Source organism: Crinia signifera, chromosome 1 (assembly GCF_055691185.1).
Source record: "Crinia signifera chromosome 1, ASM5569118v1, whole genome shotgun sequence".
NCBI lineage: Eukaryota > Metazoa > Chordata > Amphibia > Anura > Myobatrachidae > Crinia > Crinia signifera.
The window spans coordinates 354,975,286-354,995,278 of NC_139217.1; the positions used below are offsets into that span (position 1 = coordinate 354,975,286).

The following is a 19,993-nucleotide window of genomic DNA, read 5'->3' on the forward strand; positions in this document are numbered from 1 at the left end:
TTTGCGAATTAGACCCGCTGAATGCTAACTCTTTTCATAATCATGCATTGGTTGGGAATAAATTGCTTGTTAGAAATTATTTTAGAAAGCAGAAATCCCTTACAAATTGCTGATGAGGATTTAAAGTTTAAAATGATCTATTCCATAGCTATAGATAGTTTTTTTTAAATCTATATAACTGTCAACTCAACCTTTTGCAGCAATCCACCTGAGCCTTCCCTTTTTTTCTCCTTCTTTGAGATACAGTCCATCCATCTCTTCACCATCCCCCAATTCCTTGGTCAACTTTGTTGCCTATCTTCCCCACTTCTTCTCTGCTGACCTCCCCTCTGTAATTTTTGGCATCTTTAACATTCCTATTGACATAACATCCACCAATCATATTGCTCTTTCCAAGATTTGTATTGCATTGTACTATATGGAGAATTGTAATCTTATATAGAAAATATATGCTTAAAAAAAAAAAAGGTTCCATTTTCATTTACAAAATCAATATATTTAATAAAATGATTATATGGTTCTAGAAGATGCAATTTAACAAGGAAGCTGCAATAACTTTTTTTTTTTTTAAAAAGGAACTTCTAGGGGGTAGATTCTCTAAGCTTCAAAAGTGATAAGATGGAGAGTGATAAACAGCCAGCCAATCAGCTCCTCCCTGCCATGTCACAGACTGTGTTTGAAAAATGTCAGGCAGGAGCTGATTGGTTGGCTGTTTATCACTCTCCATTTTATCACTTTTGAAGCTTAGAGAATCTGGCCCTAAATCTGTTGTGATAAAACAGTTCATTTTTGGTTTTAACACTATAAATACAGGTAGTTAATTATAATATAATTATTGTGTATATACTGGATGATAATAAATCAGTATAACAGTGAGATAGAGCATGATCTGTACCTGGAAAGACAGGGTGACAGTGAGAAAGGTCAGTGTCAAAGCCAAGATCACATAGTTCATCCAAAGCAGTGTTTTCCTGCCCAGTCGATCAATGAGAAAGCCCTGTACAAAGGCCAGTATGTAGGGTGAGAAGGGGACAGGGGTTACTAATGCCTATTAAGGTTACATTTTGGTGCCCCATTTTAATAAGTAGAAACCAAACTAGAACAACACTCACACATAGCACTGTAGTGAGAATCTCGGTGATCCCAATCCCAAGAGACACATATGGTGCCTCACTGGCCGGAATACCTGCATTCTGGAAAATGTCGTATGCGTAGAAATAAACCTGCCATTATATAAAGAAAGAAGACGTTATTCTCCTGGGATTGCCAATAAATAGGAAATGGTTAACAAGAAGCTTTGCATGGTATGTCAGAGGCCTATCTTTCACTTGTCATCTTTACAGGTGCAAAACATTGGAGTAAATGTTTGTCTTCTATAATAGTATTCTATCCATATAATTGTGCTTTTATGTTAGTTGTTCCAGTCCTAGAAAACAAAGATCCTGTATTATCACCAGTACAAGGATGTCCCTGATCTAGTACTTGGACAGGAGAAAGCATACAGTATATTACCGCATTGATGCCGATAAATTGCATCGCTCCACAAACTAGTACTAGTGTGACCGTCTGCCAGCGCACGGCGCGATCCAGCAGGAGATCCATTACACCTTTCATCTGCTGGCCTACTGCTTCCTTCTCTGTCAACATGTTTTCCAGCTCCGCACTATGTTCTCCTGGTCCCCAAAGCTGCTGCATAGCTGGGAAAACATATACAAATCCAACATGATAATGTGTGAGTCACTTCAGATTGTTGGAGCTGTACTTTGCAGTGACGTGCGGTGAAGTCAGTGGTTGGTGAGGCACTGGCAGCAGCATGACTTGGTGCAGGGGAGCGGCAGGTCCTACAACCATCAAGGGTACCATAGCAGCCGCATATCCTGCACCTGTTGTAGTTATGGCACTGTGCTTAACCTCCACAGTCGTACCCTAACACACCATATGCACAGAATGCCACACACACTAGTAATGTCCTTATACACATATTGTCACACAATGAAAGGTCCTTACACATATGGCACACCTTATTAATGTATTTTACACATTATGCCACAATTTATTAATCCCCTAATAAAAATAATTCTCCCATACACAAACTGTAATGCTAAACATTATTAATGCTCTCTCTCACTTAATGCACCTTACACATGCCCCACATTATTTATGCCCGTTACACCTACTGTATGCCCCACATTTTTAATAGCCTGTACACAAAATTGCCCTGTACACATCCACATTATTAATGCACTTATACCCATGACACATAATGCCCCATACACATATGCCCCACATTATTAATTCCCTTATAGACATGACACATAATGCCCCATACACATATACCCCACATTATTAATGCCCTTATAGACATGACACATAGGGGGGAAATTACTAAAGGAAATTTGTAAGAAATAGGTGTATTTGTATCCAGAAATACACTTATTTTTGACATTTACAATCCCGAAAATATGGCAATTCGTATTCGTATTGATAGCACATCAATACGAATACGAATTGCCATACTTTCGGGACAGAAAATGTCAAAAATAAGTGTATTTCTGGATACAAATACACCTATTTTTTTACAAATTTCCTTTAGTAAATTCCCCCCATAATGCCCCATACACAGATGCCCCACATTATTAATGCCCTTATACACATGACACATAATGCCCCATACACATACTGTATGCCCCACATTATTAATACACTTATATACATGACACATAATGCCCCATACACATATGCCCTACATTATTAATGCCCTTATACACATGACACATAATGCCCCATACACATATGCCCCACATTATTAATGCCCTTATACACATGACACATAATGCCCCATACACATACTGTATGCCCCACATTATTAATGCCCTTATACACATGACACATAATGCCCCACATTATTGATGCCCTTATACACATGACACATAATGCCCCATACACATATGCCCCACATTATTAATGCCCTTATACACATGCCACATAATGCCCCATACACATATGAACCACATTATTAATGCCCTTATACACATGCCACATAATGCCCCATACACATATGCCCCACATTATTAATGCCCTTATACACATGCCACATAATGCCCCATACACATATGAACCACATTATTAAATTCACATAAAAACATAATTCCCTCTACATATGCCCCACATTGTTAAATGCCTATTTACACATAATGCCCCAAATAATGCTTCTTACATTTTCCCCACATTATTAATTGTCCTTATGCATACAGTATAATGCCTTTTACATACTGTATGCCCCACATTATTAAAGGTCCTTTACATATATCCCCCGGCCCCCACATTGTTTTAAGAACAACTTTTCTACCTTCCAGCACAACAGTGGGATCAGTGACAGCTCCAGCGGGGCTGACACCATCACCCTGCAGTGATCTCTGGCAAAAGCGAGCATTCACCCCCACCCCCACCCCCCACGCCCGCTCCATGGCTTTCACTAACCGGTACCTCCTGCTGCTATCTCCGGCTTTGTCCAGTCTGCCCAGTCCCTGTCCTGGGGCTCTCAGGCTGCGGGCAAGGCTCCTCGATTCTCCGTCTGGATGTCCCCTGCATGTAGCTGACAGCGGCCGATTGGTGCACACAGCAGAGATGTCCATACAGACGCCGGGTGGGAAAGGGGGTGGGGTGCGGAGGTTACTTTCATCAATCGCGCTGGGGGAGGTGTGGGTGTCTGTGCAGCCGTTGAGTGGGGAAGGGGAGATGCGGAGGTCTGTGAACCCGCCGGGTGGGGAAGGGGGGTGTGGGGTGTGTGGAGGTCTGTGCACCTGCGGTGTGGGGAAGGGGGGGATGTCTTACCAAGTGCAGCTGGGTTGCTTCTGCTGCGCTAACCAATCGCAGCTACTTAACTGACAGGGGCGTGCATTCAAAGCATGTCCCTGTCACTGAGGCACCGCTATAGGTGCCGCTTCTAGAGGTTATTTAATTGGGATTTTGCAGCCTGATGCTTGGCCCAGCCCTCTGCCCGCCCCTTGTTCTTGAACCTTAACATTAGCTGCCGGAGGCACTGCTCTAGGTGCCTCGTTAATAGAAAAGCAACTAACTATGGTGTCAAAATTAATGGATTAATATAAAGCAGATACTTATGACACATATGTGTCATAAGTATATTCTTTGTATCCGTTTAGTATGGCTATCACTAATGACAGGGGAGGCACTGCCTCCCCTGCCTCCCCTGACTGCACGTCCCTGGTACTTTGATATATTTACTGTATATATATTTATCATCTAGGAACAAAACACTGTATGAAGCCATAGCAGCTTTTATATTATGTCCCAAAGGTCCCATTTATTTAGTTATACGGTCCTTAGGTCAACACTATTAAGGTCGACATGCATTGGGTCGACCCCTGAAGGTCAACAGGGCTTAGGTTGACACAAGAAAAAGGTCAACGTGGCTAAGGTTGATAGTGTCAAAATGTCGACACAAGCATTAGGTTGACAATGGGAAGGATGACAGTCAAAAGGTCAACATGATTTTTTCACTGTTTTTGAGCCGGCATGTGCCGACAGGCGGTATTTTATGCCCTACCATCCACTAGGGCGTGGAGGGATAATAGAATAGTGTTCTGAGTCTAACGAGACACCGTGCCCGAAACATGGTGAGCACAGCGACCACGCGAGGGGACGTGGTACACAGATACGGCAACCATGTCAACTATGTCGATATTCGGGACAAAAAAATGTGTCGATCTTTTGCCGGTCGACCTTTCCATTGTTGACCTAATGCTTGTGTTGACCTTTTTACCCTGTTGACGTTAGCATGCCGTTCCTTTTTCATCTGTTCACCTAAGCCTTGTCCACCTTCTTGGTTGGCCTAATGACCCATACCTTTTTTGAAATGGGTAAGTAGAGATGGAGCCAGGCTCTGTGTTTCCACCAGCACAGGGACGGTAGACGTGGATGCACGAGCATCTCACAAGCTCGCCTGTCCATTGCCAAGAATGGGACGTGGGAGCATCACCAACATGCGCGCGCCCCTTCCAGCGGATGGCGAGGTCTGGCGAGTGTCGATCGGTGTGCCGGGAGCTGCTCCGATGAGAGCGGCTCCATCTGTATAGCACTGTATATAATCAATAAGATCATGAGAATGTTCCCCATAAAAGGCAAGACTAGGTGGGCCAAATTGTTCTCCTCTGCCATCAAATTCAAATTTTTGGTGTAACTTCTCATTATATTTCAAGAGAGGAGTGTGCTCATCTTATAGAAGGTAGTGTTTTTTGTTGTTGGGTACAATGCTGCAATGTCAAGACATGAGGAAGTGAGTGGAAAGCAAGGTGAAAGCCTCTGCATGACAGTTAAACCCCTTTCAGACCACACTAAAAAACTGTATTTTGCAGATTTTTAACCGTTTTGAAACAGTAATATGTGCGGCTCATTACTTACATATGTGCATATGTAATGAGCGGCCAGCTCATTAAATATGCACTGCGCTACCCTTCCAGTGTCCTGCAGCTCTCCTCCCAGCCTGCAGTGTGGGAGCTCCTGCTGGCAGTCTAGGTACCTTCTCTGGTGCCTGATCCCCTCTCTCTATACCTCCAAGAGGTCACTGCCCAGCGCATCTCTGGGATGTCTCAGCTGCTTTCACCCTGCAAACCAGCTTTAGACCAGGTATTTACATGCAAACGTTTTAAATACCTGGTCTAAGCAGGTTTTGCGGTGTGAAAGCAGCATTATACTGTACAAAGGGAAGAACTGGGAGCTCCAACAGGACATGAGTCATGGTATTAATATTTATGTAGCAATTGTGTTTATTTTTATCAACTTTTCATTGTGCAAAATAGCTTCAAATTGTTCCATTTGTGCTTAAATGAGTTTAAGGGATTTTATATAGCCAAACCTTTAAGACAACCATCTTTGTCACCCTTGTCAATAAGAAGGTATCGGGGAGACTCTGGGAAAAAGGGCAGTGTCAGCAACTGGATGATCGCAGGAACAGCACTGAATGAGAGTAGATAAGGCCACATGTCATCTCTTCCCAAGATTTCACTAGAATTAAATAAAGGTTAATTTATAGTGAGTGTGAAGTTAAGGTCCCACCTATACATTAAACTTTAGAAAGAGAGACCACCAAGCTTAGTATTTATGGCAAATTGTAGCACATACAGAGTAAAAGAAGACAGGTACATTTAATGCAATATATTAAATACCTGAGTCCTACAACGAACCCCATCATTTTCCCACTGGCAATGGCGAGGGACACTGATACAGTGACCATTCCACGCTTGCTTTGAGGAGCACACTCACCGATATACATTGTGTGAAGGTTCAAACTCACACCTGAAATACATACCAGACATTTGAGAGGAGATACATACAAATACTTATAGTTCTGTATGTTATATAATTCTGATCATAGAAGACATGCTAATTATCGTCTCTTAATAATCCATAATTATTTCCACACCAAGCTTTAATAAAGTTTAATATCGCCAACCAACATGACAAGAGATAGACAATAACTACCATATGATACACATAGGAACACCAAGAGTAGACAAGATTAACTTTTTATAGAGCATCACCATTGTGGCTGCCAGGTTGATAGCATTTAAAGTGTTAAAAATAGATAATTAAAGTATTGGGCTTTGCCGTGGGACAACAAGTCCCAGCAAGCCTCCCCCCCGCACCGAGAATAAGGGGAATCCCACTGATGTCAGTCAATGGGACCAGCCTCAGCCTATTACGAGCAAGTTCCATAGACACGCATGTGACCCTAATTGACTTTGCAGTCAGGCTGATTTGCAAGTTACCCATATAGAAGTCTACATTAATGTCTTAACATAGACTTCTATGGTAAGAACCGGCCATGGATGCACATGTTAAATTGTTAGTCTAGTCCTTCACTCGCCATGTTTCAAAGGGGGCGGGCAGGGGGCGGCAGCAGGGGCTGGCCAGCTTTTTTCGGTGATCTGCAGGCACACTAAAAGTAAAGCTAGCCATACATCTACAGATCCATTGTCAGATCTAGCTGGTTGGAACAAGAACCTGGTAATATCTGAGTGACAGGTTTTGGCAGTTTTCCAGCATTTCAAAGCAAATGGTCAACTGTCATTTGCTCTCATCCATTACCAGGATTTTGTTCCAACCAGCCCAATCTGACAATAAATCTGTATATGCATGGCCAGCTTTAGTCTACACTGACTTTTATTAACGAACGTCAGAAAAATCTTTCAATGGTGAGCGACCATTGAATTATTTTTTGGCCCTGCGACCGCATGCGAGTGGATTTGTTAGCGTACACAAATCCTAGAGGATTCGTGCAGCAGGGGGGCAGGGGTTTGGCTGGGTGGAGTTTACCTATACCCTAGGCAGCGATTACACGCAGTCTAACGATCAGGTCTGAATCAGGCCCATAGTGTGCTTATGCATTTATATAGCCATGGAACACTTGTAGGATGCAGTATACTGTACTTTTCAAATAGACCACACAGGTGACCATGATCTAGCTCACTCATGCAAATGTGTGGCAAACCAACCTAATGTATACATACAATTTATCTATACACTCACTTTAAACATTGCTTACTGCATCTCTATTCTCATTCTTACTCCTTTCATGAATTTTACCTCAGTCAGAAATGTCACAGCTGAAAGCATAGCCACAGCCGTGTAACTGGCCCTGCTCCAGCACAGTAATACCCCTTTCACACCAGAAATGCAGGGACAAACTCGGGAATTACATTTCCGGGACAAGCAGGGACATTCCCGGGTTGGGACCCTTTCACACCAGAAAAGTCCCTGCATTTTCTGGTGTGTGAAGGGGGCGGGAAGGAGGCCATCAGGAGGTGGGGAGGAGGTGGGCAGTCGGCGGGATGGCGTTGGACAGTTGGCGGGATGGCGGCGGAGGTGGGCAGGAGGTAGTAAGAATACTCACCCCGGTTGCTGGTCCTCCGCGCAGGCCAGGGATCCACACAGGCGGCGGCGCAAATGACGGGACAGGTGGCAGATGAAGATGACGCAGCTCTCCGGCGCCCTCACTGCCGCCGGAGAGCTGCATCATCATCATCCACCGCCTGTCCCGTCATTTGCGCCCACCGCCTGCGTGGATTACCGGCCGGACAGCACACGAGGACCGGCAACACGGGTAAGTATACCCTACCCCATTCACAACAGCCAGGTCCCCGGGTTGAACCCGGGAACAACCCTACTACCTAGCAGGGTTGGATTGCCGGCAAATTAGCCCGGGTACCTTTCACACCAGCGGTAGTACCGGGTTGTTCCCGGACTCAACCCGGAAATTTAGGCTGGTGTGAAAGGGGTATAACCTGCCCCTGACATGACACCACTGTACTGTATGACATACTAACATATTACTTTCATTAAAAACAGAAAATACATAATAAAGCAAAAAATACATATATGAAAATAACTTAAAATGTAAAAATAATACAAACATTTAATGGATCATAAACGGCTACTTGTAATGGGTTCTGTAATGTAAAAAATAAGGACAACAGAAGTCACCTCAGAGTACTGTGTCCTTTATATAAGACACAGACAGTAGCCTCTTCAGTACACTCCATTATGACTTCTAATATCCTTATCTTTCACAGTAAGGACTGCCTACCAGTTGTATAACTGTGGATATATCCCCCCAGTTATACAAATTAAACATTCTTTAATTATGGTCACTGTACATCTTAGCCATATTTATCACAATCATGAACAATTCACCTGCATTAATTCCATATAGGAATCGTCCCAGTATAATCATCTCGAACGATTGGGCAGCTCGGCTTGTACACATTAAGGAGGCACCCACAAGAGCAATTACATTATTGTATATCTGAGTCTTTTTCCTGCAGAGAACAAAGTTTACAATGGGGTTTTCCTTATCATTTTAGCATAGATAAAATTAGTTGGCTATGGGTGATCTCAGGTCCAAATTTCAGATTTATATTTAAAAAATTAGCACAAAAGGGGGTGTGGCCTCAGTTCATGGGGTGTGGCCTTGCTGCAAGGGGCATGGTCTTGTGGGAAAAGATTACCTTATACTTAATAAATTGGACAACACATATTTGACCCAAATTCTTTAAAATGTAAAAAATGTTATCCCCTGACATTAACACAACAAAAGAGACACACACTGGACAGTTGGGACCGGAGTGGTGGGCAGTGTCCATGAATGGAGGGGTATCCAGCAAGGGCAGGTGGCCATCATTGTGTCACACACTTTCATTGCCAGTGTGTCTGGGGGAGGGGGGGCAAGGAAGCTAATGTAGACTCTCAGTGAGTCTGCAAATGCAGAAAGACCAGGAGCCATTGCCGGAGGGTAATAAAAATAATAAGCTGTGTTTTGGTCCAGTGCAACCCCGGATCACCCCTTAGTTTGGCCTGTCTTCTAGTACAGTATAATCTAGGTATAAAACATTTGGGTACTTGTGTATTATCACGGCGCCCGTCGCGTCGCATCGCATACCACTAATTAAGGTATGCGATGGCATGCGATGGACCCGATTTGAGGCTTTTCTCGGGATGAGTGTACAATTTTAATATCGCGTCTCATCGCATGCCATTATAATTGCATGCGATGCGATGTGACGCGATTTCAATGTTAAATGCCCACCCAGACCCGATTTTTAATTGTATCCACACCCTGATGGGTAATGACAATGTTAAATGCCCCCCCATTGTTAACGCCACCCCACTATAAATGCGAACCCGAAGCGTGGCGAGTGCAGCGAGCCCGCGAGGGGCGGCGGCACGCGTCCTCCGACCTTTTGATACCCCCACTATCCACGTCGGCGTGGAGTTGATTTTATAGTGGGGGTATGAAAAGGTTGGAGGACGCGTACTGCCGCCCCTCGCGAGCTCGCTCCACTCGCCACACTTCGTGTTGGCATTGATAGTGGGGTGGCGTTAACAATGGGGGGGGGGGGGGCATTTTACATTGTCATTACCCATCAGGGTGGGTGTACAATGTAAAATCGGGTCTGGGTGCCTGTACAATTAAAAATCGGGTATAATAGCGTCTCATCGCATCACATGCGATCATATGGCATGGCATGCGATGCGACGCGATTTTGTGGTTGTACAATGACCTGCGATGGAAATCAGGGGGGGCCGTGATAATACACAAGTACCAACATTTGTACTGTACCTTCCAAATTTAACTGAGAGAGATCCAACAATTAGAGAGCCCAGGAGTCCCCCAATACTGTATATGGATACAATGATGGACCAAAGCAGTTTGACCGTCTCCGGCTGGAGGATAGTCCCATAGCGCTGTTCCCATGTGCTGTTGATGAAGCTTTGAACAAACTAAAGAGAAGAAAATGAGTAATAGGAAGATATTAAAAATAAGTCATCATATAAAGATACACACAGTGAGACTGGAGGACATTGGGTGTTGGGAGTGTCCTTTCTGCAGCTGCATATAATATCAGTGAATAATTGGACTATGGCAAAAGTTTTTTGAATCACGGCATCCTAAAGTATCAGAATATTTTTCAGGGCACCCCTAGGCCAAAGTTTGTTACCAAGAATTAAAAAAAATGTCATCCTTAGGTAAAGTTATGTGGTGAGAAACACGATTCACTTATGTTTCCCCACATATTTTATAATTGGAAGCCCCAAGCACTGATTTTGCCTGTTTCATTGGCCATAAATAATTTTAATTGGTTCTGGACCACCAACCTGAGGCAGCCCTGCAAGTGCAGTAAAAAGAAAAACAGATAAGTCCCAAGGCGCTAACAGCCCATGCAGCCTCAATTCCTGAAGGAGGACCACTTTGTAATCCCCACTGTAGGTATCCCAGAACAAGATGAGGAATTGTGGGCGCTTGGCTTGCGTGTCCAGTGATGTGGATTTGTCTCCAAATGGAAGATAGTAGAAAAACAAACAAAATAAAATATGTGTATCAGTGACACAAAATGGATATAACAGATGATTTTGGGGATAAGGTGGGTCCCAGAAACAAATGGCGTACCAGAACTCACAATGTGATGAGGTGCTGGAAGTGTATAAAGGTATCTTTACAGGATAACCACAGGTGCATATATGAAGGTGTATACCGGTTTCAAGTGACCAAGTGCTCCAAGGTGCGTACCGTACTCACTAAGAACTAGGAGTTTCATAAGCATATAAAGGTATCTTTATAGCTGTGAATTCCCCGCCAAACACAATGACAACATTCAGAGTGGCCCCTAAATGCTTCGTACCGTACTCACTGCTGTTGCAGGTGTAATACACTCATAAAGGTATCTTTCAGTGGAGCCGATTCTCTCCCACTCCACTCTCAGTAGATGGCAGTATGTGGTTCGCCAAAAACACAAAGGGAGGATCGGTCTCAGTGAAAAAGTTTAATAAAACAGCTTGTAATGTGGCCAATAGGCCAAGTAGCCACAATTACGAAATAAAAACAAGAACAATAACTCACTCAATTCCCGACATGTTTCGGCGGTCTGTGGGCCATTTAACATTGATTTCTATGGCCAAATCGGGTCCATTGAGGCATTTAACAGTCAAATCGCGGTCAATCAGGCTTTTTAACATTGATTCCTATGGGAAAATCGCGGTCATCGCGGGCATCGCGGCCATCCCGATTTACCCGCGATGACCGCGATTTTTACCCCCGATCACCGCGATTTCAATCGCTGGCGCCCTTCTAGGTAAAGAGTACCTCAAGATAAAGTGGATGGAGATAACGTACCAGCCAATCAGCTCCTGCCCTCTTTATCTCTCACGAAGTTCTAGAATTTATTTATTACCAGTTATTTATATAGCGCACACATATTCCCCAGTGCTTTTTTAGAGAAAATTTGAACATTCACATCAGTCCCTGCCCCCAAGGGGAGCTTACACTCTATATTCCCTACCACATATATACACACAATCATTCATTTTAGGATTTATATTTTTTGGGAGCCAACCAGTATATTTTTGGATTGTGGGAGGTAACCGGCGTACCCAGAGGAAATCCACGCAAGTGTGGGTAGAATATGCAAACTTTGTACAGTTAGGATCACGGTGGGGATCAAACCCATGAACTCATGTAGGAATGGAATATTCCTACAATGTATGGAATAGAAAATAATTTGCATGAATGGAGATGTCCTTGAATAGAGGACAGGCCTTATAAAATCCAGCCTTTCACCGCCCATCTTCAGCACCCCTCTGGGGGGCTGATTCTGGTTGGTTAGCAAAAGCAAACTTCTTCTTTAATGGACAAAACCATGTGCACTGCAGGTGGGGCAGATGTAACATGTGCAGAGAGAGTTACATTTGGGTGGGGTGTGTTCAAATCAAAATCTAAATTGCAGTGTAAGAATAAAGCAGCCAGTATTTACTCTGCACAGAAACAAAATAACTCACCCAAAATGTAATTCTCTCTGCACATGTTACATCAGCCCCTCTGCAGTGCACATGGTTTTGTCCATTAACCCCTTCCCGACATTTGACGTACATTTACGTCATGGTCGGGATGTACTTCCCGACACATGGCATAAATGTACGTCATGCCATTAAACTGTCACCGCATCTATAGACGCGGTGACAGAGGGACGATGTCTGCTGTCCCAGACAGCAGACATCTTCCCTCATTGCCCAGGGGGGGCAGCGATGCCCCCCCCATCGGCGATAGTTGCGATTGGCTGTTCAAATGTGAACAGCCAATTGCAGCGTTTTATGAGTTATGTGCATAAATTTGACTTTGCTGCCCCCTAGTGTCCAAAAAAAAATAAAAGGAGGTTGAAATAATGATTAAAACATAAAGTATACATATGGTCTATGTTAGTTATTAACTATTTTGAGTGGTATGATTATTTGTCTCACAAGCAGAAAATTTAACATTTTGCAAATTGCAAAATGTTCAATTTTTTTACGACATTTTGGTATTTTTCACAAAAAAAAAAGACTGTATCGACCAAAATTTACCACTAACTTAAAGTACAATGTGTCACGAGAAAACAATCTCAAAATCACTGGGATAAGTAAAAGCAATAAAAAGTTATCCCCACATAAAGTGATACATGTCAGATTTGAAAAAAAGGGCTCTGTCAGGAAGGCAAAACAGGCTGCGGCGGTAAGGGGTTAAAGAAGGAGTTAGCTTTTGCAAACCAACTAGAATTAGGGCCTGGTCACAACAGCTTATGGTACAAATAATTACTTACCTTTGATGGGGAGTTAATGAGGGAGATGTGCAACCCATACTGGAAGTTGCCTCCAATAGCCAGGACCAGAGTTAGCAATGGGAGGTTCAGAAGGGACACCTGGGAAAACAGACAAATACAGTACAGAGATGCAAAGGACATGTTCTAAGTAGACACGGCATGACAACAGAAGTTAAAGCAGACACGATGGGGAGTTAGTGTGCTTAATAGAAGTGGCTGAACAGCAGTACCCAGCATGCATTGTGGTCAGCTAGTCAATTTCCTTGTGGAGTAAAACAATGTATCAATCTTCTTTGCACCAGCAGTACAGAGTAAGGCATGATGATGATCTCCCAAACTTTTCTTCTGTAATGTTTGGTCTTACAACATCCGGAAAAGCTGTAGTAAGGAAGCACAACATTCACATTGATCAGGTTGTTAGGAGAAGATCAATATGAGACTATACGGAGAGGTCAGGAACCCATGTATAGTCCACAATCTGAAGATGATGAACACTATTTTTCTAGGACACAAGCACGAAAAAGGATTCAATGAATAAAATGAAACAGGCAGAAGTTCATCTCTGACAAAAATGGTGTCAAGATTAGATCCATACATGATCTCTCAGATGGCCGAATACGATTTCCTCTACCACCAGATGAGCCACTGATGTTCCCCATTACTATTAAGAATACATTTAATAATTCAGTGACTTTTGTTCAGTACAAACTTCTGTGTCGGATGTACACGTTCTCATTCCATGATGACTATAACGTTACAGCCAATATCTCCATAAAATTGCACCCAGGAGACAAGTATGATACTATTTGAAGCAAAAACATTGTACTATAGGTATTTTCCTGTTATACTTGTGTTTGAATTCATTGAAAAAAGAGGTGGATTAGAAAGGACATTTGTTATTGGAAGGTTTATCTCAGTTTCCAACAGTAAATTAGCTGAAGACCTGGCACCAACTTCCAAATACATTTCATTTCAAAGAAACCTTTTGAAAACAGTTGAAAGAATTGAAAAAAATGAAATTCCACCAGACTGGTCAACCAATTATTCCTTAGAACGGGAAGTGCCTCTTGGTGATTTCTCCTCCTGCACAGCTGAAATATGCCTTCAAGTCAGGACTGTTCTCTGACAAAGAACCTTCAGCAAGTTCAAAAACAATCCTTTTGAAGGAAAGGTAACTGATGTCGACATCTCTAGACTTCAACAACCATAATGAAAAATACCACTTGTTGCTGCACCTTGAAGAGCTACAAATGGAGTTTGACATCAGGAGATATGATCAGAAAGAACAGCATATGAGGAAAGATGAAAGAGACTGACGTCTCCTAGTCCTTGAGGTCCATGGTGTAGCTGAAAAAAGGCCATCGGTGTTAAGAGGCGATCACCTTTCTGTGATACTATCTGATGAATCTCAAGCACATGAAAAAATCAGCTACAAAGGTTATGTGCATGGCGTGGAACTGGAAAGAGTCAGACTCGGATTTTCCCAAAAACTTCTGCACAAATTTATATATGGATTGAAGTTTGATGTCACATTTACCTTTAACCGCTTGCCAATGAAGTGTCAATGCCTAATTTTTCCCAGCATATAATTTCCATAATTATAATTATAACCATGCCCATAACATTAATATAGTCATAGATAAATAATCATTTTATCCCATAGGCCAGGAAATATTGCATATCAAGTTACACCTTCCAGCATACAGGTCATGTTTAGTCTCTAAATGTGTAGAATTACATTAGCTGTCAGATGACAGTTATTAGAATTCCATATCATATTGCACTCACATGTTATAACAAGTTATAAGTTCACAGTAGAGTAGTCACAGAAAAACCAGCATTAGAGATTAAGTCATTAACATTCCCAAACACCAGTGAGCCAGTCACAGGATACCGTAAACAAATGTGAATGAATGGATCAACCCCTCCCCCTAGATAGTTTTCTTGAGGAGTGAAAGATTGATATACACTTACTTGCTTTTGGAACCTTGCCCTGATAAGATGGAATGCAGCACTCCTGGACAAGATGGGCACATGGCTTTGAGTAACGTATATTTGTAGGACTAATCAAATTGTGTACTAGGACCCCGGTTATGGAACATGGATTATGTTAGAGAGTTTAAGAGTAGTTAGCTTCCATTCTTAGTTATTTACGGATATTAACACGTGCTTAGGCCCAGAATATGTTTACATATGGTTACACAAAGAAAGCTTCTGTCTGTAGTTGAGAGTGACCTGTGTGAATGATGTTTAGCTAGGATCATTGAGATAAGGCATTGTAACAGAGGATCTGTTTGGCTTGTTAGATTGAGATACTATCCTGTATCATACCAGAGGGATAAGCAGAATGAGGCCTGGAATCAATTGTAGTCATGTGCTCAGGCTCCGGCCTGCAGTGTGGCCTTTGTGTAGGTAAACGGTTAACAGTGGTGTTTGGACTGGCCCATGTGTGTCCTAGTGTGATTGTTAGGAGTTTTGTAGTATATTGTATGGACTCTTTGTATGAAAGTGAGTGTGTTGTTCTCAAAGGGACGCATGTATTTGAATGCATGTGTAAGGTTAAGCGTGAGCATGTATGGACTCTTTGTATTGAAGAGTGTGAATGCTTTGTGTAATATCCAGTGAGAATATCTAGATAAAATAGCGGATAAAACCAACTTATATGTAACAAGTGTTGTTAGCTTGTGATGCTCGGATTGTGTGTGTAATGGCATGTGATGTGATTATGGTATGATTAGTCCTTAGATTGTATGGTCCCATTTAAGTGTTCTGTACAGAAGTACATTGTAGCTTAAATGATATTCAAATTGTGTATGCTGCAGGGTTAGTGTGTGTTTGATGAATGTGCAAGTTTTATTCAGGATTGTGAGTATCGCATGATGCAGGTTAGAGGTAATTTTAAGTAAACGTTGTGGATAGCAATTATTGAAAGTACAGGCAGTTTATGTGTGATTGCCAGGCAGCTGTTTGAGCCTGTAGATTGTTAAGGTTCTTTTGTGTGCCATGTGGAGAAATCTAAGATGGCGGAATGCCATGCGGCAGACCAACATGTGTTCTGGCTAAGATTGCCGACAATTAGTTATTATAAAATGGCGGCTGCCTCATAGCCACGCCCCCCCCAGCTCTGTATTCACATTCATATATATATACATCACTGAGATTAGCTTTATTTAAGGATGCTGGAGTTAAATAATCGTTATTAATTATAATACCTGTATTGTTATATTTTGTAATCCATGATACAGTTTCATCTGTTTACATTCATAAATAATATTCATTGATTATAAATCTGGACATTCGCTTATTGGTTGCGTGCGACATGAATAAATTAGATAGACTTTGCATATATAAATAAATGGACTTCCTTAGAAGATTCACCACAGAGCTGTTAATCTAGCGAAAGAGAAGAACTTGAAACAGTTTCTGTTTCCAACACTGGAACAACAGAACAGGGGAGTATGAATACCCAACTAAAAATGAGTTGATCTGGTATCATGTGATCATCACAACCCTCATTACAGCTGAAAGGCTTGTGTCTGAAAACTTCCCACCAGGCCACTTTTCTCATGTATTTATTGATGAGTCCAGACATGCAGAAGAGCCAGAATGTGTAACCGCTATAGCTGGCATTTTGGATTGCATGGCCAATGCTAATGGCAGACAACTGGTCCTAGCTGGTGACCCAAAACAACTTGGCCCAGTGTTAAGATCTTCATTCGCCATCAGCAATGGATTAGGTATTTCTTTGCTTGTAAGGCTGATGATGCAGTATTCACTGTATGGAAAATATGATGGGTCCTATGACCCCAAGTTTGTCACCAAGTTGCAGCAGAATTACAGGTCCCACCCTGACCACCTCAAATTAACTTTTCTATGATAATGAGCTCCAGTCCAAAGCTCATCGCCTGGTCAGTCATGCCTACAGCAATTGGGAAAGACTGCCTAAGAAGGGCTTTCCAATCATCTTTCATGGTGTGCTGGGGAAGGATGAACGAGAAGGGAACAGCCCATCCTTCCTCAATAGGACAGAGATAGAGGTGCTCATGTCTTACTTTGAGGCCCTGCTACAGTCACAAGGGAAGACAGGGATAGCCAAGATCTCAGCCAAAGAAATTGGTATAATTTCTCCTTACATGAAACAGGTAGAAAAATTTTGTAAAGCCATTGATCTGAAATGTAAATCTGTGGCCAACATTAAACACCTAAAGATTGGTTCTGCGGAGGAGTTTCAAGGGCAGGAACGAAAGGCGATTCTCATATCTACAGTGCGGAGCTGTAAAGATTACATGAAGTTTGATGAAGAATTTAGGGTACTTGTGTATTTTGGCGGCGCCCATCGCATTGCATACCATAACGCATGCGATGGTATGCGATGCGACTCGATTTCGGTGGTTAGTGTACGATGGCATACAATTTTCAAATTGTATGCCATTGTACATGGCATACAATGCCATACGATGCGATTAAACATTGTAAAAGCACCCTAATGGGTGCTTACAATGTTAAATGCACCCCCACGCCACCCCCCCACTATAAACGTGAACCCGAAGCGTGGCGAGCGCAGCGAGCCCGCGAGGGGCGGCGGTACGCGTCCTACGACCTTTTCATACCCCCACTATCCACGTCGGCGTGGAGTTGAGAATAGATTAGTGTGGCGAGCGCAGCGAGCCACCGAGCCCGAAGCGTGGCGAGCGCAGCGAGCCCCGCAAGGGGACGCGGATACCTGTGAAGCCCGCGAAGGGACGCGTTTACCTGTGAAGGTATTCGCGTCCGCTCGCCACGCTTCGGGCTCGGTGGCTCGCTGTGCTCGCCACACTAATCTATTCTCAACTCCACGCCGACGTGGATAGTGGGGGTATGAAAAGGTCGTAGGACGCGTACCGCCGCCCCTCGCGGGCTCGCTGCAATCGCCACGCTTCGGGTTCACGTTTATAGTGGGGGGGTGGCGTGGGGGTGCATTTAACATTGTAAGCACCCATTAGGGTGCTCAAAAGCACCCTTTAGGGTGCTTATACGATTTTTCATCGCATAGGGGATCAAAATCGCGTCGCATCGCATGCCATCGGGTACATGGCATGCGATGCGATGCGATACGATCATCGTACGATGCACAAATCGTGCGCCGCCAAAATACACAAGTACCGAATTTAGTCTTGGCTTTCCCAGCCTCCCATCGCATCGCATACCATAACGCATGCGATGGTATGCGATGCGACGCGATTTCGGTGGTTAGTGTACGATGGCATACAATTTTTAAATTGTATGCCATTGTACATGGCATACAATGCCATACGATGCGATGCGATTAAACATTGTATAAGCACCCTAATGGGTGCTTATACAATGTTAAGCACCCTAATGGGTGCTTACAATGTTAAATGCACCCCCACGCCACCCCCCCACTATAAACGTGAACCCGAAGCGTGGCGAGCGCAGCGAGCCCGCGAGGGGCGGCGGTACGAGTACTACGACCTTATCATACCCCCACTATCCACGTCGGCGTGGAGTTGAGAATAGATTAGTGTGGCGAGCGCGGCGAGCCACCGTGCCCAAAGCGTGGAGAGCGCAGCAAGCCCCGCGAGGGGACGCGGATACCTGTGAAGCCCGCGAAGGGACGCGTTTACCTGTGAAGGTATCCACGTCCCCTCGCTGGGCTCGCTGCGCTCGCCACGCTTTGGGCTCGGTGGTTTGCTGTGCTCGCCACACTAATCTATTCTCAACTCCACGACGACGTGGATAGTGGGGGTATGAAAAAGTCGTAGGACGCGTACCGCCTCCCCACGCGGGCTCGCTGCGCTCGCCACGCTTCGGGTTCACGTTTATAGTGGGGGGGTGGCGTGGGGGTGCATTTAACATTGTAAGCACCCATTAGGGTGCTTATACGATTTTTCATCGTATAGGGGGTCAAAATCCCGTCGCATCGCATGCCATCGGGTACATGGCATGCGATGCGATACGATCATCGTACGATGCACAAATCGGGCGCCGCCAAAATACACAAGTACCGAATTTAGTCTTGGCTTTCAGAAGAACCCAAAGAGGTTATCACAAGAGCAAAGGCCTTCCTAATTCTGGTGGGAAACCCAATCATACTTCGGAATGATCCAAATTGGTCATAGTTTTTGAAGTATTGCTCAGTCAATGGAGGATACACCGGCGTTGATACAAATATCCTTGAAGACTTTAATGACATTGACCTTGCAGAATGCTTCAACAACTTGAGTGTCAATGAGCCACCACCTAGTAGAAGAGAAAGTGGGGAGAGTGCGGTTCAGCAGCAGGGAGAGCCAGCCTGGAGGCACGAGCACTAGTCTCTCCTCAAGTTCAACATGAGAGCAACTGGAGGACCACTTACCATTCCTGTGCACCTTATTACTAGCATTCTTTTAATGCTTTCCCTCTACTCTGGTTCTTTGTTCTGCTACCGATTCATGTACCGTACATTAAGTACATGCTTTTTTGAGTCTATTTAAGATGTGCAAGGAAAAGACTATAGTTTTGGTTTCAGAATGAAGTAGAACGTAAAATGTGTTTCAAAACAATACTTCAACAGATACTGGGGTAGATGTATTAAATCATTTATGCACTATGCTAGAAGATTATTAGTGGGCTTGTTTGAATGATAGGGTAATTTATTTGTCATGTCTGTTCTTCTGCAATATAATGGGCATCGTCTTTCCCGTTTTAAAGTCAAAAGTGCTGAGGTCAACAGTTCCCCAGGTACCTGGCCTGCTGAGGCTTGCTTCTGAACTTCTTACTGCTTGGACTGAAGTAATAGACATCGCTCTTCCCTGTGTGCCGTCCGGACTTCTTAATTACCTCCTCCTCCTTCCAGCCTGGGAGTA

At 43.5% G+C, this 19,993-nt stretch overlaps 1 protein-coding gene and 1 pseudogene across 1 annotated transcript in view; one reads left to right on the plus strand and one right to left on the minus strand.

Annotated features, from left to right (window-relative positions):
* Positions 1-14,675, minus strand: part of LOC146007059 (uncharacterized) — a 53,574-nt gene extending 38,899 nt beyond the window's left edge. Inside the window, exons 1-8 of the mRNA XM_083145451.1 lie at positions 13,149-14,675; positions 10,139-10,299; positions 8,713-8,837; positions 6,186-6,315; positions 5,876-6,024; positions 1,513-1,718; positions 1,113-1,223; positions 896-997 (exon numbers count right to left, since the gene is read on the minus strand). Coding sequence (XP_083001577.1) covers positions 896-997; positions 1,113-1,223; positions 1,513-1,718; positions 5,876-6,024; positions 6,186-6,315; positions 8,713-8,837; positions 10,139-10,299; positions 13,149-13,289 — 1,125 coding nt within the window. The 5' untranslated portion in view covers positions 13,290-14,675. The remainder of the gene's footprint in view (positions 1-895; positions 998-1,112; positions 1,224-1,512; positions 1,719-5,875; positions 6,025-6,185; positions 6,316-8,712; positions 8,838-10,138; positions 10,300-13,148) is intronic.
* On the plus strand, positions 13,427-19,459 carry LOC146007071 (putative helicase MOV-10 pseudogene; annotated as a pseudogene).
* Positions 19,460-19,993: the final 534 nt, after the last annotated feature.